Genomic DNA, 23711 nt, shown 5'->3' on the forward strand with positions numbered 1-23711 from the left:
TTCAGCAAGTATATAACACCCTTCAGCAAGTATATAACATCATTCAGCATTCAGCAAGTATATAACACCCTTCAGCAAGTATATAACACCATTCAGCAAGTATATAACACTATTCAGCATTCAGCAAGTATATAACACCATTCAGTAAGTATATAACACCATTCAGCAAGTATATAACACCATTCAGTAAGTATATAACACCATTCAGCAAGTATATAACACCATTCATTGACTAAACATCTAATCGAAACATATATTTTTCTCTATATAAGTATAACAATATGGTACTCATATTAAAGATAAAAAAACGCTCGTTATTATGGTGTAATTTTTTTTAAAAAAAGTTACGTATAAAAAGTTATTGACGGTTAAAAAAGACGAGGGGAAGTTACATGTGCATTACCTAATTTATAGTGGGTTTAAAAGACTATATTGCCCCTAGATATTTCAAATCAGTCCAAATTAATGAAAATATTTTATAATTTGGTCCCTATTGATCTCAACCATTAGATCAAAAGATCTAATGACTAAGATTCTTTCTTACCCTTCTCACACTTTAGGCCTTTTTTACAGGATCATCTACCTATATATATATATATATATATATATATATATATATATATATATATAAACTTTTCTGTCACATTTTTCCGGATTTTTTTTTGTTTAAATTGCACTTTCTGGTTCTGCAAGCAGTGGCGGACCCAGGATTTTATTTCAATGGGGTCCATTTTCGGGTCGGTCCTCGTTCGGGTCGAGTTAAAGTGAGGTTTGAACTAGATTTTTTTTAAAAAAAAATAAGAAAAATAGGCTTATCAAGGATTGAACCCATGACCTCTTGGTGGAAAAGAGGGAGATTTACCACTACACCAGCTTTCTTTTTATTTATATGGTGTCCACCTAATTGTATTTATGGGGTCCATATAAAATTTAATATACCGAATCTACTATTTTTTTAAAAAAGATTAGGGTCCGGGGACCCCGGTGGCACCAATATGGGTCCGCCCCTGTCTGCAAGAATACTGATCTATAAATTGTCAAAACCAAGCGTTTCATTTTTAACACCGTCATATCTAGGCTTCAAACCCACAACGGAGCATGGTAAACAATCGCTAGTTGTTATTACAATATGAAACAAATAAACTTTAAATGGAAATAATGAACACATGGAATCAATAGTACATAGCTTTAATGTCATTGAGAAACCACTTTGACACATACCTAGCTTATTTCCCTTTTTGCAACTTTAAACTTTAAAGTTGGATGACAACCGAGCGTGCATGTTCTAATCATTTTTGTTTATTTTCCCCGTTAAGTTATAAGTGGTACCATGTGATGTGATGTCATCATGAGTACAAGTAGAGGAGGTTTTCTGGGTCAGGTTTGAGGCCATCCACCCTTTGGATCGTCCAAATTTTATATCAGAGTAAAGTATACGGGTGGTCTTTGCGATATACTAAAATTTTGAATTTGTTCCCTAACTTTTCAAAAGTACACGGATGGTCCCTGTGGTTTGCACTTTTTAACGCATTTAGTCACTAGTCATCAAATCTAAAGGTTTAAGAGGTCCAAGTTAGGAACTAAATGTGTTACAAAATGCAAGCCATAAGGACCATCCATGTAGTTTTAGAAAAAAATTGGAAACTAAATGCGTTACAAAATGCAAACCAAAAGGACCATCCGTATACTCTTGGAAAGTTAGGGACCAAATCCAAAATTTTAGTTAATACAGAGACCATCCGTGTACTTTACTTCTTATATTGTCAAACCTCAGTCGTCGAATATAGGGCTGTTCAAAAAGCTCGCGGCTCGGAGCTCGCTCGGATTTAGCTCGGAAAAAGCTCGCTCGATTTGGCTCGGTTTAAAAGTGAGCCGAGCCGGCTCGGCTCGGTTAGAAAGTGAGCCTAGCTCGGCTCGGCTCGTAACGAGCCGAGCTGGCTCAGTTCGGCTCACTTTGTAGCTCGGCTCGGTTTGGCTCGAATTATTTTACTTATAATAAGTTTTAATTTTATATACATTATAATATATTACAAAAAAACTGATTATTATTTACATGTATATAGGTTTGTAATTTGATATTTATGGCATATTTGAAGATTGATTACCATACTAATGAACTAATATTGTATTTTATTGAAATTAAAACTTATTTTGCATTGTTAAACTTGATTTTGGTTTGAATTGTATTAGGTTGAACTTATTTTGAATATATTCTTTTAAATTATTGAATAATATTTTAGGCTATTAAATTTTAAGAGGTATATATTAGTTTTTTTTATAAAATCGAGGCAAACCAAGCCGAGCCGAGCTAGCTCGGTTTAAAACCAAGCCGAGCCCGAGCTTAAATTTTCAGCTCGGTTTCAAATCCGAGCCAAGCCGAGCCAGCTCGGTTTATAATTGAGCCGAGCCCGAGCTTGGCCTAGCTCGGCTCGGCTCGGCTCATGAACAGCCCTAGTCGAATATTAGTTGCAACAAATCAAAACAAAACTATATTGTGAACGCCTAGTTAAAAGTTCTTATTATGGTTAGTTGAAACAAATGAAAAACAATTGTGAACACATAGTTAAAAATTTCTTATACCATTACTCGATGTTGGTATAACTAAGTTAATTAAAGAATGCATGAATCATTCATTTCACTTAAAGAGATTTAAAACTTGCTTGTTCTCGATATCTCTTGTCATTATGTCAACGCGACAACTTTTAAGAAAACTGTAATACGTAAGAATTATTTAAAGATGACAAATGATCTAAATATATCTAGCATTAACAATGCATGGATTTTTTTGCTCGTCAAAGAAATTCTAATCATGTTGTTTCGGATTATTTCATGAATTTTAATGTTGTAAGAGCAAATTCATACTAAATGTAACTTGGTGTAAGGAAACTAGAAAAGATATTCAAAGAATACATGCTTAAGCGTAAGTATATACTACTCTCAGTTAATGTTATCAACTGATTCGAACTTGAAACCTTTTTGGACCTACATGCGAAAAATGAAACATTTAGACTAAACTGGCAAAATGACCCAAAACACAGGGACTAAAATGACATTTAGCTCAAAGAATTATAATTCCGTGTTTCCGACCAAAGGAATCAAGGAGAGCTGTTCGGTTTGAAATTTGAAAACTTTTGGGAGAATCAAAACCTTGACAAACCATGAATTGAAGCTGGTTTGGCAAATCATTGTCTGAAACAGAGTATATTTGATAAATAGGATATGATATGAGAGAGGTATGGTAGGAAACATTCCATGCTTTAATAAAGGAAACAAAATTCTAATTGGTTGTCAAATAAGTCAAAAATTAACATTCTTATCATATGGTTAATTTACCCGATGAGATAATTTCCCAGGCCTGTGAACAAATTAGACATTCAATAAATCATTTGTTTAGAACACGAATACGTGTATCGTTCGTTTATTGAATATTCTTTTACATTCGCTCGTTTATGCTTGTTAATCTATGTTTGTTCACATTCATTAAGTTTACATTTGTTTAAGTTGGTAAGTTTATGTTTGTTTAATTTCGTCCATTGCAGCTTTTAGGCTCATTACAATCTAGTCTAGTTTTATGAAGTAAAATATCACATACTACATTAGTCAAGTTTTATTAATTTTTTTAGGCAGAATACTATTCAAGTTTGTTCTGGCTTGGTTATGTTAACAATCTATGGTCAACTATGTTCGTTCGTTTGTGCTCGTCTATGTTCATAAACTGTGTGTGTATACTATTAACAAACAAACATTAACGGGCACAGACACACTCATTTTCGTAAAGTATGAACACGAAATAAAACCATATTCGTTTAGTTGCATGTGTTCGGTCATTTGTTATAAACGAATACGGACAAGCTCCGTTTGTGATTGTTTACAAGCATATAATATCTAATTGAGTAATCGGTAAACCATCTAGGGTTTAAAAGAAAACTTTTAAAAAAATATCATAAACAAGGTTTACATATTACTAGTTTTTTTATACAAAATATGTTTTCCACCTCAAATTTTATCATGCCAAATAATTATTGCCAAGTTAAGATATACTTGACTTCAATGTTTTAAATGTTCATGCTGACATTATTTTATCCACCCGAAACTTCACTTTCTTCAATTTATACGAGTACAAATACAAGAGCTAAAATACTTGCTTTAACATGTTACCTAAGACACACCCAAAACTCTTATATTTTTTAGGTAATGAACTCTTATATTTTTTAGTTCATACTATAATACTAATAAGAAAGGCACACAAGCATCATAATTATTTTTCATGTATTAGAGTGAGGGGGTGCATGCCTAATCCCTTTAGGCAAAGTTTCCCTCCACCCAATTGAATTGGGCCATGTAATTTGCCTAAAGATTTTACCTATTACCCAAAAATCACAAGGAATGCATGCCTAAATTGAGATTAGGCAAACTATTAAAAAAAAGACATAAAAAATTTGTTATGGGTTGATTAAAGTATGGGCCCCACATCATCATCATCTTTCCCCCATCGGCAATCTTTCACCGAAATCTCCTCTTCTTTCCACCGATTTCTTCTTTGCTGATCGGCAATGTTCTTTGGCGGCGGTGTTGCCTATAGGCAAACACTTTGCCAAAGGCAATTGCCTGACCCACCCCATTGGCCCTTATAGTAATAAGATCAAAACCTATTTTTTCTTCATCTCGTTGTCGTTACCAACCAGAAGAGAATTCTTATAATGACCCGAAATACGATATGGACACGACACAAAAATAACTAGATATATAAGTTTTGTTCGAGCTCAATAATTTCAAGATGTCAACCCGACACGAGTGACACATATAATTAGTAGTAAATTCCAGTGGCAGTGATGAGGGTGTTCCAAGAGGACCACCGCACAGTGCCCATGATTTCGAGGGGCACATGTTTTTTTTTTTTAAATCCGATATACATGTTAATTTTTTTTTAAATAGTATACCCATACCAACTCCGAGATTGGTCAATTTACAAAACAATTTTTATGGTTTAGAAGTTAGCCCATTGACATTAGGTTTAGTGAGCCCAATACCCATTTAATTTAAAATAATAATAATAATAAAACATTACGGAATGACACATTTTTTCGAACTCGAACAGGGTACATGAATTCTCAGAGAGACGCCAATGGTAAATTTTATTAATATTGTTTTCAAACTTTTAGTATTGATAATTGAGTTGAGTCAACCTAAGTTCAAAAGCATCATTCAATCAAACAAGATCGAGCTTGAGTTTGAGCTTGAGCTTGAAAGTAAAGACTTGATGGAGCTCGAGTTTGAAAGTAAAGGCTTGATCGTGCTACGAGTCGAGATGTGAACTCAAGCTAGTCTACTCGTACACCCATACCCGGAGCCTTTAAGGTCTCACATTAACATTGTTTAACAATTTTTTCCATGTAATGTTTTATCATTCTACCTTATCTAACTAACATAGAGACGAAGATAATGACGCATAAAGAAAGAAAAGAAAACAAGACGCTAAGTCAATATGGAATAAGTAACAAATATTCTAAAACATAATTTACTAAAAGGAAAAGGTGAAGAGATAGAAACAATACAAAGTGTTGTATCTAAATGTCAATGTCTTGTAACAAAATATTCAAGTTTTGTCCAACTTTTGGGTTGGAAACAACTTTGTAAGATGAGGAAAAGTGGAGGGACCAAATTCTTCTTATTAAACGACTTTCAAACAACTAATACAGAATTTGCATCAATCAAGCAAGCAACCATTCATCATCTCATCTACATCCAAGTTTTGTCCAGCGTCACATTTAGGGTGGAGGGTATCCTTATCAAACTCCCTAAATGACACATCAGCGTCACATCAGTTTTTTCTCTCAACACCTGCAACTCCCTGATACCATCTATAGCACTCCATGCCTAGGGGCGTGGAGGAATTTGATTCATACTCAACATGGCAACACTTTTGGATGTGACATGGACGTGTGTGGACCCCTACCTCATCATTACTCAATTATTAATTTTCAGTTTTTTATAAGTAATTTCTAACTTTATAAAATTAAATAGAATCATATTTTATAATTTTATAAATGGAATCTAAGAACTAGTTTTTTTTTTCACTTGACAAGTTAAGGAAATAAATTCATAAGAGTTTTTAGTTATAAAACTAGGTATTGATTGGCAAAGTTTAGAAATATATATGGATTTAAAGTTCCTAACCTGTTTTAAATATATTAAGAATTACAGGGACTAATATTGTACAATATCAAAACTTTCAAAATCAAATAAAACAAACACCCGTTCTCCAGTTCATCTTCTCCGACTATTCCGGCGGAGTTCCGGCAACTTCGGAATGGTTCGATCCCCCTAGTGTTTAGCTAGTTTTTCTTGCATTAAAGTTTATCTCCACTCTTTTTCTAATCGATATCACTAGTATTATCCCTTCAAGACCTTAATAAACTTCATCTTCTTCGCAAGTTTTTGCCGACCAGATTTTCCATTTCCGGTGATCGGAAAATTTATTTTCATCTCATTTTCACCTACATTTAGGGTGTCCTCGTAGTTGTTTATGGGTATCCTTTCTATAAAACCGAAAAATATATATATAAATATACACTACCGACACGAAGTTGAGCCCTGTCCTGTGCTACGGCTCATAAAGAGCTAGGTCCGCCCCTGCTTAAGGTGATTATCCAACATCAACAGTTATAACGTATCTCCTCCAGGGATAAATGTTGGTGCACTACATCTGTCGACTTCGTCTTGGATCGAGTCTTAGTCTTAGATTTTTAGATCAGGGCACGTTATACGAGAAAACAGGAGATTGTATGTATATTAGTAATAGGTTTCGCTAATAGAGACATATAGGTAGTTTCGCTTATATGGTCAACGTAGTTCCGCTTATATGTCGCTTGATGGTTTCGCTCATACGGTATGTACTTTGGAGCGAAACCTCAAGGCCTATATATAGGTGACTTCGAGCGAAACCTCATAAGGACTGCCTTGTATTCCACGCCAAAGTGCTGCCGGTGTGAAGAACTGCATGTAATCGATTGTTAATCAATATAATTAGCAGTTTTAGTGAAGAACAAGCTGTTTCTACCTTCGTTTCTTGTTATTCCGCACCTGAAACGAAGTAAAACTCATCTGAACGACTCGTTCGGGTCATATCACGATCCTACAAGTGGTATCAGAGCTTCAGGAGGAGGAGTTCTGCAGAGAATAGCTGGAATTCATCGATATTTCAACCCTTTTTTGTTTTTATAATATCTTTTCCGGGCTTTTTGTTATCTTATTTTTGTTATTACTATTAGTTGTATTCTGAAACGTTTTTTTAACTTAAAACGAAAAGTGGTTTCTTATTAAAAGAACAAATGTTTTAAATTGAAGTAAGTCAATATAATTTAGTTTGTTTTGCTTGATGTGTCCGTTTTAGTTTCAATTCTAAGACACTAACTGAACCCTTTGTTTAAAAAAAATATTATACTACCTACTTATTTATTTATTCATTAACACACATGGTTTATAAATAGATATAAGCTAGTGATGTAAATGTTTTCTTTTGAAGAAAGGACAAATATTTTCTATTTTTAATATATAGAATTGTTAATCATTTTATAAAATATTTTAAATATAATAATAGTATTATTAAAATAAAAGAGGTAAGACAACTAAACTATGAAATAAAATAATAAAAGTGAGGTTTTGGGGTTAAATACATAAAATTAACGGGTTTTTTTTTTCAAAAAATATGTTTATCTTTTTTTTCATAAAAAACGTTAATTTTCAATTCGTAAAGCTTGTTTATGAATGACAATATAATAAAATACTAGTCAGAAAGTGTCTTTAAAATCAAGATTCGTTTTATTTAGAGAAAAAGGTTATAATTTTAATATTTAAAAATAATTGTTATGAAAAAAGAAAGTTTAATAAAAAAACCTTATTATTTTTTTTAGTACAAAAAACGTTTTTTTAACCTTTTGGAAAAAAAAAACATTTCAAATATAATGGTTTGTATAGGGGTGGAACATGACAAGTTTTTAAAATAATATTTTTAGAAAGGAGGTATGAAAAGTAAAAATAGGGGTGCATTTAGCCAACCCCTAAAAATCATGTTAACAACAAAGATAGAGTAAATAAAAAAACCTCAAAATAATAGGTAAAAATAGATTAAATTTCTTTTACCATTTATTGGCTAGAGTAAACTGCCATTTTGGTCCCTGAGGTTTGGTCACTTTTGCCACTTTAGTCCAAAACTCAAATCTTTTACATCTGGGTCCCTGTGGTTTCAGTTTTATTGCCATTTTGGTCCAAAAGTGAAATTAGCTCAGATTTCTCCAATTAAATCCTCCTATTTTGTCCTTTTCTTAGGGGCAAAATGGTCATTTTTAATTAACATAATTACCAAATAATAAAATTTAAAAATTAAAAAGATGTTAGCAGTGAATCAATCAAACAACAAAGGCTGGAGGTAGATTATGATAAAAGAAGAACCAAATCAACAGCAAAGTATGTTCTAATGAGACCTGTGGCCATCGAATAAAAAGTAATGAAGGAAATATGTGTGGTTATTTATTAAAGGTTTCCTAACAACTGCAACAACCTTTGATCTTTTGCATATATCAAGTTATATATTCTTAAAATTAAAATCAAGAAGTCATAAATGATCCAAAGTTTGTACTTTTATGACCCATGTAGTTGAAATGCTTTATTTTTCCAAACAGGGGCATCCATGGATAACCTGGATATTTTGAATATGGTCAATCTCAGTTTGCTTTACTAAAAGCACACACATTACACATACAATCCAAATCCCCAAATCCTTAAACCTGTCCGATCTATTCAACCACCACTACCACAAACAATCGATCAACATACCTATTCAGAGTTCATGCTCGGAATATAATCCTGAATCATATCTGCAACTTCATTGAACATTCTGAGATGAAGCAGAGCCGTAGCTTTCAGTTTTAAAGTCGGTTCATAGGTCGGCGATAAAGCAAGAGCAGAATCAAGGAGGTTAATCGCAGAAGCGATGCTGTTATCTTGTGAGTTGTGTTGATGAATCGGAGTTTCCAGCAGCCGGAGAAAGCGATGACGGTGTCGGTGAGACAAGGACAAAGGATGTAAACCTTAGCAGTGATGACAATGGTGGTGTTGTTCTCAAACAACATAGCCGTAGCAACCCTACTTTAACAGAATTGAGCCTCTCTTTGTTAAAATTTGATAGGGATTTAGGTGAAATGGAGATTTGAGGAAGAAATATGAAGTGGAGATTTGAGGAAGAGGGTGGCATAGATTTTGTGATTTTGAACTACGAGCCTAGGGTTTCAGGATATTGATGATCAGAAGGGGAAAGAGAGAAGAAAAGGAGAGAGGGGTAGGGTGGGGGTGGGTAGTAGACAAAATGACTAAAATGCCCTTCATTAAACTAAGGAAAAGGACAAAAATTAGGGGTTTTTTTTAGAAATCTCACCTAACTTTGTTTTTGGACTAAAATGGCAATAAAACTGAAACCACAGGGACCTAGATGCAAAAAATTTGAGTTTTGGACTAAAGTGGGAAAAGTGACCAAACCTCAAGGACCAAAATGGCAGTTTACTCTATTGGCTAATAATAATATATATAGTTAAAATAAAAATAGAAATAAAATTAAAATTAAAACAACCCTAAACAACTAAAGCAAGCAGCCGTCCTCCTCCTCTTCTAAACCTAAAAAACAAACAGCCGAGAGATCTTCTTTCTTTCATTCTACGATTCAGCTGGGAGGGAGGGAAGGTAAGGTTCAATCAGCCAGCCAGCAAGCAAGCAGGTAAGCTTCGATTAGCCACCATTTCTTCTCTATTACATTTGAATTCTTGCCATTATGGTCGTCGGATCTTGTTCGTACCGCGAATTGGATCGGACGAACCAAAACGAAAATCGTGCCATGACCAGCCAATTATGTGACTATCTCAGGGGGATTGACGATTGTAACTACCTGGCTGGGGATTATATTTGCTTTTTGGGGGTCTTCTTGATTAAGAAAGACAATGGCTGCTTCTGCAGATACCTTGACATCTGACCAGCATAAAGCGGTAACAGATGACTGGACAATCGTTTTGCCACGTCGCAAGAATCACAAACGAAAACTTCCTAAACTTAAAACCACAATACAACAACAGCTAGAACAAACACATTGGACTCCAACCGATCTCGAAACGACCCCAGAAAGAGAACTACACTTAATGCAGAAGATGCAAATCTGTATTGAAAAACTCGAGAAATCTCGTTTTTTCAGTGTTTTTCTAGATCAAATTGTTACTTCCGAAGCGTCAGACCATTTTCGTAAGGTTACAGGATCAGAACACAAAGTAAACATGGTGATATACGGTATTGGTAGCATTGAATCCTTCGAATCACCTCGTTTACAGCTTAGCCTCGCGATTCTCATGAAAAGAAAACTTGATTGGGTTGGAGAAATAGAGGTTTTCGATCCAATCATTTCGTTGACTGAGTCAAAGGTCTTGGAGGCGCTAAAATGTCATGTTCTTTCGGTGAACGAGCAAGGCATGAGAAAAGTTGTGAACCCGATTCTGTTTTTCATGCCACATTGTGAAGCCGAGCTATACGACAATCTTCTAAAGACCAACTGGAAACATGACAGTTTGAACAAAATCATATTGTTCGGCAACAGCTTTGAGAAATACGAGCAACATCACTCTGTGGTCCGGGGTTCAACGTTGGATGAGTCGAGGAAGCATTTACTTGCCATACGACCGTTCACCAAAGAGTTTGAAATTTCTACCGTCTCGGATGATTATTTTCGAGCCTTTCAAGGTTCAAGTTGGCATTTTTTTAGTGTTGACCCGACTACAAACTTGCATCTATTATGCTAAAATTTAGTATCTTGTTATTGATCTAGTAATTGAAGATTGAATGCTGCTGAGATATCTCTAAACTTGATTTATTGTTTCTTTTTAAATCGAAGTTTTTATATAATTTGGTTTGGAACTGATTTTTTACACTTGTTTTGGGAAATGATAATTGGTACAATATGATTTTGCTAGTAAAAATTGGTGGAAAGGAAACATGTTTAATATGGCTCTTAGTTTTTCTTTCTTCGGGATTGTGAATTGATATAGGAAAAATCAACGTTACTTAGATGGGTTGGTTCAATGGTGTCTCTGAGAATTCACGTACCGTTGGTTACAAAACCCGCCCCTTTTTGTCTGATGTTTATTTGTTCTTTTGCTAGCTTTTAGCTAGCTGTTATTAACAAGGTTTCCAGGGCTGGACTGGATCGGAACAGCTGAGCAGGCTGGCGTTCGTTGGGGTGTATCGGGCCTTGTCGCTATGTTGGAGGCTTGGAGCAGTTTTGCATTAGGCCGGCTGGTTTGACCGGTGGCCGGAGGTCGAACAGGAGATTCAGTGGTTGAACCGGCGGCCGGTGCTTAATGAGTTGGAGATGGAGAGTTGCGTTTGGTTCAATACAAGCACATAACCAGAACCATAATACACTTGGATATGCTTAAAGAGAGAAAAAGAAAACTTCAAATGCAGCATGTTTGGAAGGAAGAAAATAGTTTTGTTGGGAATCAACATGGAAGAAAGCTACAAAAAGGAATTGAAAAGTAAAAAAAAATCTTTTTTTTTCGAGCATCTCAAATTTTTATTAATAAAACTAGGTTTAAAGAAGTTCGCCGCGTTGCGGCAAATTTCTTTTGTTATTTAGTCTATGTATACATGTGTTTTGAAATCGCTCCAAGCGTGTTGTGAACAGAACTACTGACAAGAATACAATGAAAATGTACAAAAAAAGCACTAAAAGATAATCGAAAGAAAATCAACCAAAAAGTTGTATGGTAACGATGTTGTTCGTATGAAACCCGTGGTCAGAGATGAGCAAATTGTTCTGTGTACCAGTACCAAATTTGTCTAACCGAAAGCTCTTAAGTACTAATTCGGTACCGCCTTTTGGCGTTACTGGTACCGGTTACCGTTTTTTAGCTTCATACCGTAACCGGTATTTTCGGTATCAGTACCGATTCTATATCGGTTGGCACCGAGCTCATCCCTACCTTGAAACTAAAAAAAGAAAAAATTAAAAGTTAAAGAAAATCAACATAAAAAGTTGTACGATACCGTTGTTCGTACGGTAATCGTGATCAGGGATGAGCAAATGGTACCAGGTAGCAGCACTGAATTTCCCGAATCAAAAGATTTCCAATATCAATTCGGCACCAACTTTTGGCGTTTTCTGTATTAGTGCCGGTTTTTACCTTCATGTACTGATACCGAACAGGACCGTACCGGTATTTTCGATACCAGTACTGGTTCGATATCGGTTGACACCAAGCTTATCCCAACCCCTGATATAAAAAAAAGGATTAAAATTAAAAAGTAAAAAAAAATAAGTATTGTTATAAAAAAAGGATTAAAGTTAAAAAGCAAAGAAAATAACTATTATTATAATATTATAGTAATAAAAGTATAATATTGAAATAACTATTCATTTCAATTCGTTTAGTAATATATAGTAATTTTACCTTCGAAATATTATATTTAAATCTATATTTTTCTAATATTGTTTTGGATATCGTATATTTTTAATCTAATAATAGTATTATCCAGTTTTTAAATCTGATTCGACCGGATATCGTATATTTTTAATCTAATAATAGTATTATCCAGTTTTTAAATCTGATTCGACCGGTTTGACTGGTGGGCCAGTAAGGCGCCCGGTTCAATATCCGGTTATAAAAATATTGGTTTCTAATATACGAGATGTTTGGAAAAACAACTTTGATAGAAATATAGATAAAAATAAGCACGTTGCAAAAATATATTCCTAATTTTACAAAGCATTACATTATATGATTAAAATAACAAAAATGGTAAAGATGTTACTTTATATACAAAAACTAAACCGTGACACATCTTTCATAACATGTATGATGTGCTTTGATCACTTAAACATTACTATTCCAAACTATGTTTTGTGTAACATTTATGTTGAGAAGTAAGAAGCACGTCGAACATTATAAACATCATACTTTAAGAGAAAAACAAAATATGCTCAAAAGTAATCACAACAATAAAATAAATTAATAGTAAAATGTTTTTACTCGCACTACGAAGATCTTTATTTTTTTTCCATACTTATAGTCGTAATCTGTTGTAGCATATTTCAAAATGTTTATAAAACGGGAGTGTTAGAAAAACAAAATGTACTTGGATACTAAAACAAAAGGTAAAACAAATTAAAAAGCCTAGAAAAAAAAGGAAAACAAGATAGAATACACAAACCTAAAGAAACTTGAAAAAAAAATTTAACAAAACAAAGTTAGAAAGAAAAAAAAAAATCAGAAAACACACCACCTGGGCTCATGGAAGGAGACCGTGGCCCGTCCGTGGGCTTCTACCATGGACCAAAACCTCATTTGAGTTTTAATCCTTCAATTTACCCCTAATACAAACATAAAATTGGTGAATACCAAAAGGAAAAAAAAACTTCTGATTTTCTGGTCCAATCGTGCCATGCCACTTGTCTAGATGGTCCAATCAGAAAACGACACGACGCAACCTGTGTGCCATAATTTATTATCGTTTGTAAATCATATAATAGATAGATTAGACAACTATCCATCTCAAAAGACTTTAACAACGGCAACTAGTAAATAGTACGGCTGTTTGGTGGCATCTTAATAATTCAATCAAGAGAATCATCAAGAGGCTATCTCTGAATCGATCAAAGGTAGAGTGTGTTTGGTTCCCTTAAAAAACACTTTTTAATGGTTCGTGGAGCCTCTTAATGCGTAAATTTTAGAAACATGCTGACTGATTCAGATGCTACTATTGGAACTAATCTTGTCAATATAAAAAAGTTGAAGGATTCAAATGGATTGTTTTTGTTTGTATTTTATTTTAGCAGGAAATTTTGGAATTTATACTAGTTTTATTTTATTTGGTTTTATTAAAGAGTTTTGACTTGTTAAATTAATTGTTTGATTATGTTGAAAAAGGTCTGATTTCTATCAATTGGTATTAGAGCGGTTAATCAACTTGAGAGGTTTGTAATCAGTTATCGAATACAAACAGTGCGAAGGAAAAAAGGGGAATTAAAGGGCAAAGTGCGCTTAATTTAGGTTGTGAAAGTGCCCTTAATCAGTGGCGGATCCAGCCAGTTTTTTTACTGGGTTCCTTTTTCCAAATCATACAAGGTTTACACTACAAAAAAAAAACGTTTTTTTTCCAAATCATACAAGGTTTACACTACAAAAAATCGTTTTTCTCCAAATCGACTGGGTTCCTGGGAACCCGATAACCCCTCTAAATCCGCCCCTGCCCTTAATTTATGAAGTTAAGGGCAAAAGATGATGTTTTGTGCTCATTCATTTGTACCCAATTTACCTTAGCTAATTTTAGAGTAGTCACTTGAAATTGACTAATTGTATAATCTGAAAAAACCCAAATTAACCTGTTGTATAATATTATGCCCATAAACAATTTTTTCACCCAAATTAATACTTTCTCTAAAAAGGTGTCATAATATGGCCGTCGGCGACTTCGCCACCAGCATCGCAACCAAGGGCGTAGCTTTGTGGGGGCGGGAGGGGACGACCGACCCCCCGAACTTTTCACTCAGTAGTGGAGAGTATATAGTTTTCGTATAGAAATTTTTGGGTATATACGTTTTTGACCCACCGGTTTTATAGAAATTTTTGGTATATATGTCTTCGACCCCTCGATCGGAAATCTCAAGCTTCGCCACTGATCGCAACTATCACTGTTGCTTTTGCCACCTTCAACATCGATGACACACCACCACCATTGCCACCTCCTTCTCTACGGTCTCCACCGTTGTCCCCATTGCGGGTGCCACTCACCAATACCCGTTGCCGCTAGCTGCTATGGAAATTTCCTAAATCAACTCATTTCAAACAAATTTAGTAGTTCGAAAGTTATACAACTTATACTTTTTAAAACGGTTCATCTTCACATGTCAACTACTTTATACTGAAACACGTATATTAAAAGCCACGGTAGGCATCAATAATGTCATTTATATATTATTAAATATCCATTTGGGAATAGCCCAGTGGTGTTGGTGAGTTTAGATAGAGCTTAGGATAGAAGAGGTCAGGGGTTCAATCCCTATGGTGTACAACGTTAGCCATTCAAAAAAAAAAAAAATATTATTAAATAAATCATGCTATGGGTCTTAAACTAATTTAACAGATTTTATTTTTATATAGCCATAATTTTAAGGCTGTATATGAAACGAGTTGGGCTGGGCCACCTAAGCATAATCATCGATCTCAATTACCATTTTACACGTTTTTAACATGCAACCGTTACATGTTTATGCAACCATGAAGCTTTTTATCATTTTACATGAAAATATTCAACATGTATATGTATTTGAAAAATAATATTTCACATGTTTCTAACATGTGAAGTAAATAAGTTGTTGAATTATTGATATACACTTTATAACTCATTTAATTTTTAGAATTTTCTTTAATAACTTTTGTTTGTTAATATTTTTGAAAGAAAGGCTTAATATGCAACTGTGTTTACTTTTTTTCTCTTAACAATCCGGTATATATTTTGTTGAAAACGAAGTTATAATCAAAATAAAGTAATTTTTTGGTATCATAAGCTAGGGCCGGCCCCATAGGCTTACCAATCTAGGCACGGGCCTAGGGCCACCAGAAATCAAGGGCCTCCAATTTTTAGTAAAGTTTTATATATTGTATATGTATCAGGCTCAAATAAAAAGCAAAACTAAACCATGCTTTTTAATAACTGCAGTCTGTAGCAACCATCTACCCTCCACCTCATCCGAATTCCGTGAATCAGCGCCAAAAATACCTAAAATTGAGCCGCGGTCATCGTTCCTACCTCCTATCACAACCTGCTCTTTCGATTTTCTAGGTTATCGGCTATCACTAATGGTAATCACTCATGGCGTCGGGTCTGTCAAGATTGGAGGAGAATTTATGGGCAAAATTAGGGCTAATTACTAAACGTAGGTTAATTTTAGCTGCTATTTTTTTCTATTAATCTCTATATGTTTTGCAAAAGAGCCTCCACTTCGTAGTCTGCTTAGGGCCTACAAAAACATTAGAACGGCTCTGTCATAAGCTATAGTTAGTGCCGGTACTAAAATGATACCGACCGAACAACATCCGTACCTATCAGAACCCATACCTGTATTCGTTTTTATTATTTTTGATCCATGTAAAACACGTGTCGATATTCTTTTTGGTATATCACGAATTTATTTTTTGGGCCTTTTCTTTCCGTCACTACTAGAAAAATTAAAATTTCTGACACCATTTTCCGTAGGAAATGCGTCACAACTCGCGATTTTCTACGAATTTGTGACAAAATGCATATGTAGGAAAACCACTCGTAGGAAACTGGTTTCTTACGCATTTTCTACGCATTTTCCTACCAATTTCTGACAAAAAAAAGGCTGTCACAAATTGCTACATATTTTCTACGCATTTTCCTACCCATTTAACGAAAGTTAATTGTTAACTTTTGCTACACAATTATCACGAAATTTAATTTTTATATTTTTCATAGTTTATGACAAATTTCCTACTACCTGTTTACTACGCATTTCTGACAAATTTGTAATAAATTAAATAAAAAAATAAAAGGTTTTCAGCAATGGATTTTATCACAAACCCGTCAGTAAAAATATGCTTTGTTTAAAAAAAATGTTTTTTTTCTAGTTTTATTCTATACAAAAGCAAATAAAACAAAAAAAACTATACAAATTCAATAACATTAATAATAAATTTATACAAATTTACAAACAAAAAATTATAAAATCTACAAACATAAAGAAAATAAAATTACATATTCATCGGATATACACAAATACATATGTATAACACGGGTATAGACAAATTGACCCGCGTTAAATCTAATCTGAACCGAACCGTGACCCGAGCCGAAACAAAACCCGAACCATCATCAAGCTGATGTCATCTATTTTAACCAAACTTGAATCGATCTGGAAGTATCCGAACCACCAACATTACCAACAACAGCAAATCGTCATCACCATCAAGAAGTAGCCGGTCTCCCACGGTTTAGATGGTTTGCCTTTTTTTATTCTTTGATTTACTACTGAAAGCAACAATACATAGGGTCTAAACATCACTGTTCATGTATGGTTACTATTTACAATAAGTTTGGTCTCATGCTAAACCGTGAGTTATTGAAAGCATAATCTTAGAACAAAATTGCCTGACATTTGAAAACAACAAAAATGGAAAATCATTTATCCGACCATACAAAGAAATCTAACGTATAAAAGCCAACGGCTGACAAAATATAACCTGATCTAATCGGTTTTTACCGGTGAACGGAACTGAGATACCGGTCGGCAGTCGGCCGATGTGGTTGCCGGCAAGGAGATCGAGAGGGAGAGGGAGCGGGTAGGATGTTTTGTATATATTTGAGAAGATGATGTCCTTAGTTGTATGTGGGTTTGGCAAAAATTAGCAGAGATCAGAGAAATGGGGGAAGACATGGTATGCGGCTGTTTGAAATGAAGGGATTTAGGGTTTGAGTCCTTTAAATAGGTAGGGTTTTTGAGTGGGCCGGGCCTAAAGCCCATTAGAGTGTGTCTCCTGATCGGCCCACTGGCGTCTTTGAAGCCCGTTAAAGGTCATCCAATGTACTCTGATACAAACATAAAGAACGAAAAGTGTAATTTATCCTACTAAAAATGTACTAAAATATCATAATGTCTTTGTTTTTAGGCCATACTCGTGTCCGATGCTTCCATTTCGTTGTCGGTGCGTTCCTATAGTCGCGTTTCTCGTCCACGTTCGCGTTTTGCGGCATTTGAAAGCACGATAAATTCGCAAAACTAAATTCATATTTTTCGGCGTTGTCAGTATTTTGTACACCACCACCAGATGGTGGTGGCCGGCTGTTTCCGTTGTCGGAGTTGCAGGAAGTCACTAGCTAGGGGAGCGGGGGTGTGTGAGGGTTGCAGTACATCAAGAGAGAAAGGGGAGCGGGGGTGTGCAACAAAATACCTAGTAAAGGACACCGCTCCCCAAACCCAAGCCCACCCGAGGTGGTGGCTTGGGCGTTTTACCCCAACCCACGCCCAAACCCCCGCCCCATACCCCACGGTCTAAGTATAGAGTACAACTACTCAATGCATCAATATGAACAGAGGTAACGTTCGCCTTAAACACTATTTATTATCGTTCTAATGCTTATTTTGCGAGAAACTAAGAGCCGTAAATCACGTGTTTATATGGTAATAATAAAATATGAAACATATTTATACATTATAAATTATCAACATGTTGATGCATTGAGTAGTTGTACTCTATACTTAGGGAGATTTTCAAAAAAAAAAAAATTGATATAATTACACTTTTAATACGATTTATAAAAACAAATTGATATAATTACACTTTTAATGTGATTTATAAAAACAAATTGATATAACAAGTTTATAAAAAACTGGATATAATTTATGTGCCACCATATTAATAATAATAATATTTTTTCATTAATTAACTAGTTAATAATAATACAAGTAATAGATTCCATGCTCACCTAATTGAGCCAATCAAAAGCTTTAGTTAAACTTCACACGGATCATCATCCTACGGTCCATTGCTCACCTAATTTTCAATCCAACGGTCCATTGCACATCTAAACCCTACACATTTCCTACACAATAAATTTTCCATCACAAATGCGTAGCAAGTTGCTACACATTTCCTATACAATAAATTTTCCATCACAAATGCGTAGATAGTTGCTACACATTTCCTACACAATATGGTAATAAATTTTCCATCACAAATGCGTAGCAAATTGCTACACATTTCCTACACAATAAATTTTCCATCACAAATGCGTAACAAGTTGCTACACATTTCCTACGCAATAATTAATAATAATGTTGATTAAACATTAAAATATAATCTAAGTATAATAATAAATAATTCGTCATAAATGCGTAGCAAGTTGCTACGCATTTCTGACGCAACAATTAATATTTAAATGAATTTAACATATAAATCGAATTCCAACAAATAAATATTGTTTTCGTCGGAAATGCGTAACAAGTTGCTACGCATTTCTGACACAATACTTAGAATTAGTATATTTGTAACTATTGTGTCACAAATTGCCCAAAAAAATCATGGTCTTTTTTCCGTAGGAAATGTGTAGTAAATGTGTTAGAATTTGTGACGCATTTTTTTTCGTAGGAAATTTCCGTAGCAAAATGACCACTTTTCTAGTAGTGCGTTGCCATACTGAGTGTCAGTACTGTAACGAACCATACTAAATTTCTGTTGCGTCGAGCCGGGAATCTCACTAGTTTTAGATAAAATAAAACATAGAATATAAAAAAAGAGAATTCAAAATCTAAACAGGATATAGACGATGAAAACTTGGATTTGGGAAGCAATTTAAAGACTGCAAATTTAATTTTTTGTTGATAATTTTAAATTCTTGGAATTGTTTGCTGTGCCTCTCTCCCTTTCTCTTTCTCTAACACACACATGATCTAATTTACACTGAAATGGGATCAGAAATAAAACAGATATATACAAACAAAAAAAAAATCAAAATCAAAACATGATCATATAGACAATTAAAATAATTTGGACATGGGAATCAATTTAAAGACAGAATTTTGAATATTTGTTGATAATTTTATGTTCTTGGAATTGTTTGTGGTGCATCTCTCTCTAACACACACACACACATGTGTGTATGTATATATATATGAATTTCTTTCATTTTCTTGATTAGAAGTAGAAAAGAGAGATCACCATGGAGGGAGAGGTTGGTAACTTCATTGTGGTCTGGATAGTAGTGTTTGCATGTCTCCTATATTGTTACACCATTGGCAAGTTCATACCAAAGGGTACCACTAGACTTTTGGCATTGTCCATTGTCACATGCCTCTTTCTATGGTTTCCACTCAAGCTAACCACCATGCACCTTGGTGGTTTAACCTCTTTCTTTATAGCATGGCTTGCAAACTTCAAACTTCTTCTCTTTGCTTATGGAAAAGGCCCTCTTTCTTCCGACCCACCAATCCCATTGTCGCGCTTTGTCCCCATGGCATGTCTACCAATCAAGATCGCATCTACTCATTCGCGTTCTGAAAGCCCAATTCAAGAAACAAAGAAAACGGCGAAAAAAGGATATCTAGTGAAGCTTTCATTGTTTGGAATGTTACTTAAGGTGTATGATTATAACCAATATATTCATCCAAAGGTTATGATGTCATTGTATTGCTTTCATATCTATTTCATGCTTGAAATAGTGCTAGACATGGTTGCATATGTGGCTCGAACCGTTGTGCAAATGGAGTTTGAGCCGCCATTCGATGAGCCTTACCTAGCCACTTCCCTACAAGACTTTTGGGGTAAAAGGTGGAACCTCATGGTCACTAGCATTCTACACCCAACCATATATGATCCGGTTCGCTCCATTTCTTTGCGTTTCGCGTCAAGAAAATGGGCCTCACTAGTTGCGATTTTCACAACATTTCTTGTTTCAGGGGTGATGCATGAGTTTATATTCTATAACATTGGTAGATTAAAACCTTCTGGTGAAGTTACTTGCTTCTTTTTATTGCATGGAGTATTGGTAAGCATTGAAGTTTGTATCAAAAGAATGGGGCTGCATCTGCCCACCATTGTTTCTCGACCGTTAACACTCGGATGCGTGCTTGTTACTTGTTTCTGGTTGTTCTTTCCGCCATTTCTACGGTTCAAACCAGAGGTTCGAGGATGTCAAGAAACTGTTGCATTTTTAGAGTTTGTCACCACTGGCCGGCTAATTAGCCCTAGTAATGCTTCTTGTCCATACATTTAAATAAACACACATTCGTTCATGCAATGCTAATTAAATCTATTGTTTCTTTTGGTTTTTGAGGGAAATCCCAACACAAAACTTTCACCGCTTTGTTAAAGCCAAAATCGGTCAGCCTATCTTCATTCTCCTCATAGTGTCTAGGGTGAATTTAATGAGAAGCAAAGTATATAAGCCAAAATCGGCTGCCCCATCTTTTGTTCCTCTCTATTTTCAAAATCCTATTGGAATATAATATTACTATGTTAGAATCTGTGCTCTTGAAGCTGTCGGTTTCCTGTACATAGTGTAAAAAGTCGTGCACAACAATTTCTTGACAGAGCTTTGTTTTCGGTAGAACTCGATTTGCTATTTAAAAGGGCGTTGCGGTGCAGCTTGTTGCCAATTTACCTGTCATTCTTATGTAATTCCCTTTGTTTGTCAATATAAGTCCAATGAATCCCTGAATTATACAAATTGAATAAATGTAAAGTTGTATGCTTAGTAAGATAAATCATGTAAATAAAAAACCTGTGTATTGCAAGGGTATTATGTCAATAAAAACCTATATATTGCAAGAGTTGAATAAAATTATGTATTTTACAGGTTGAATAATGTATAATGTCATTTGTTAACACATATAACCGTCAAGATATGTCTTTAAAAAATTAACTTTCTAATTACATGTATAAATTCTTACTTTTATTAGTAGAGTTACCGAAATACTCATTCAATTAACAGACATTTTGGATAGAGTTATTGGAGCTTCAATTAACAAACATTTTGGATAGAGTTAGAGGAGCTGAGCAAAATGGCGACAACAATCAAGGAGTTGTAAGGTTCCCAATATTTACAAAAACGTCACCTATCAATCTCAGCCACAAATCACAAAGATCTTGTGGCTGAAAATCGTTCTCACCGTTTTCACACTTCCAACTGTTTTCACCTCAACTTGTTTCTCTCTCTCCCTCTCTCTCTCTACATATATATATATATATATATATATATATATATATATATATATATGGGTTGGTTAACGTACAATGTTCCTTAACGTACGATGTGTACGCTGGGAAATTACGCAAACTCAAAAACTATAATCACGCATGTTATAAAAATAATCACTCATGTTATATTTCCCGAGCATACGCAACGAACGGTAATCCAGATTGTACAATAGATTTTCTCTCTCTCTCTCTCTCTATATATATATATATATATATATATATATATGTTGGTTAACGTACAATAATACTTATCGTGCGATGCGTATGTGAGTATCTTAGCCACACGATTGACCTACCCTAGGCCTTCACTTGAACGCGGTGACACAATAGTGATTAACTTGACAAAATTACTCACATTATAATGCATAATTACACACTTTATTACATGATTACGCATGGGTTCAGTTAAACCCTAACCACACACGTTATTTACATAATTACGCATGTTATTACGTAATTACGCACGTTTAAAAAAAATCAAAATCCGCGTGCCACCAAGCATGAAAATTATGCAAGTTAAACTCCAAATTACGCATGGGTTGTTCCAAACCCTAATTACGCATGTTATATATATAATCGCGCACGTTATAAAATCATTAGGAATGACACGCGTCTCAATTTTTTGCTCGCGTATGCTTCGTACGATTAGCACTATTGTATTTTACACTCTTACGATGGTGTTTGCATTGTTCGTTGTGGGCGCATCAGTTCTTTCATGGTCGGAAACGTGAATAGTCGTCTAGTAAAGTGAACAATTTTTTATATAACTAAATTATTAATTAATTTTTAAAATCTAATAAAGTGAGCAGTTTTCTAAATTATATAACTAAATCTTACTTATAATAAAAGACTCCAAATAATTTCACATGACATTCTCTCCTTCAACCTCATAAATTTTATTTATATTTCTTTAATAAATTTCTTTTAATATTAATATTAATTAATAAACAATATATAGATATCACTTATTTTTATCCTTATCTTTATCTAAAATTAATAAATAACTTCAATTTTGCAATTTATACCCTTTGTTTTTTTTACTTTTAACCCAAAGTTTTTTATCTTTTGCAACTTAATCCCAACTCTTTTTTTTTATTTTCAATTTTGGTCCACCATACTTTTCATCTTTCCCAAGTTTTTCGTTTCGTTCTAAATTTTGTGAGTTAACGCACCGCAACGTGCGTGTCAGGTTCAACATTTTTTCGTATATTTTTTTCCCGTTTGAGTGGCCCGTTGCGTCACATCTATTTTTCTGCTTTTCGCTCGACGTTATTTTTCCCTGTTGTTATTTATTTTGTTTTTACGAGCTTTTCCGGTGTTGGTGGTCGCTGACAATGGTATAGTATTGTTACTATTTAACACAATTTTATGACCACCACTGCAACGCAATGGCTTAATACTAGTGATCAAATATTCTTATGTTCTTTATTAGAGTCCCACCTTTCTTTATGTTGCTATTATTATCATTTGTGGATGTTTATTTGGGTCACATAACGAAACTTAATAGTTAACTTCTAGTGAAAACTGAAGAAACTTGCCGTGATAAAATTATACTAAACTCTTTATATGAATGAGTGTACTTGTCGGGTGAAAACAAAAAGTGCATAAACCAATAAGAATAAACTTCTATTAATATATGATCTAACTAGAGGAATGAACTTAAATCTATACAACAAAAGATAGACGCATGTACCTCCATAAATCTTGCTTAATTACTAATCAAAGCATAAGACTTTTAGTTAACTCTAGCAATTCGATTGAAATTGGTATTTAGGTGTAACCAATCTTATCGAAAGCTGTTAAAACCAGTTAAACATTATGATGGAAAGTAAGAACAATCTAAAGTAATGTTTTAAATATATTGCATTTAGGCCTCTTAACGAACCAAACAAACATGAACAA

General features: G+C 34.3%; 2 protein-coding genes and 1 long non-coding RNA gene across 3 annotated transcripts; 2 read left to right on the forward strand and 1 right to left on the reverse strand.

Moving 5' to 3' along the window:
• Positions 1–9637: 9637 nt before the first annotated feature.
• LOC110894109 (protein SENSITIVITY TO RED LIGHT REDUCED 1) lies at positions 9638–10950 on the forward strand. The gene is made up of 2 exons (XM_022141283.2): positions 9638–9769; positions 9916–10950. The coding sequence occupies exon 2, from the start codon at positions 9990–9992 to the stop codon at positions 10833–10835; it is 846 nt and encodes a 281-aa protein (XP_021996975.1). The 5' UTR covers positions 9638–9769; positions 9916–9989; the 3' UTR covers positions 10836–10950.
• A 5789-nt stretch (positions 10951–16739) lies between these two features.
• LOC110894108 lies at positions 16740–17521 on the reverse strand. The gene is made up of 2 exons (XR_002566108.2): positions 17298–17521; positions 16740–17205 (listed from the first exon to the last, which is right to left on the reverse strand). It is a non-coding gene; the product is annotated as an uncharacterized LOC110894108 (long non-coding RNA).
• A 2252-nt stretch (positions 17522–19773) lies between these two features.
• Positions 19774–20899, forward strand: LOC110896396 (acyl-CoA--sterol O-acyltransferase 1). Its single transcript, XM_022143770.2, has one exon. The coding sequence runs from the start codon at positions 19774–19776 to the stop codon at positions 20824–20826; it is 1053 nt and encodes a 350-aa protein (XP_021999462.1). The 3' UTR covers positions 20827–20899.
• The last annotated feature ends 2812 nt before the right edge of the window (positions 20900–23711 follow it).

The sequence above is a fragment of the Helianthus annuus genome, chromosome 12, assembly GCF_002127325.2.
Source record: "Helianthus annuus cultivar XRQ/B chromosome 12, HanXRQr2.0-SUNRISE, whole genome shotgun sequence".
Lineage (NCBI taxonomy): Eukaryota > Viridiplantae > Streptophyta > Magnoliopsida > Asterales > Asteraceae > Helianthus > Helianthus annuus.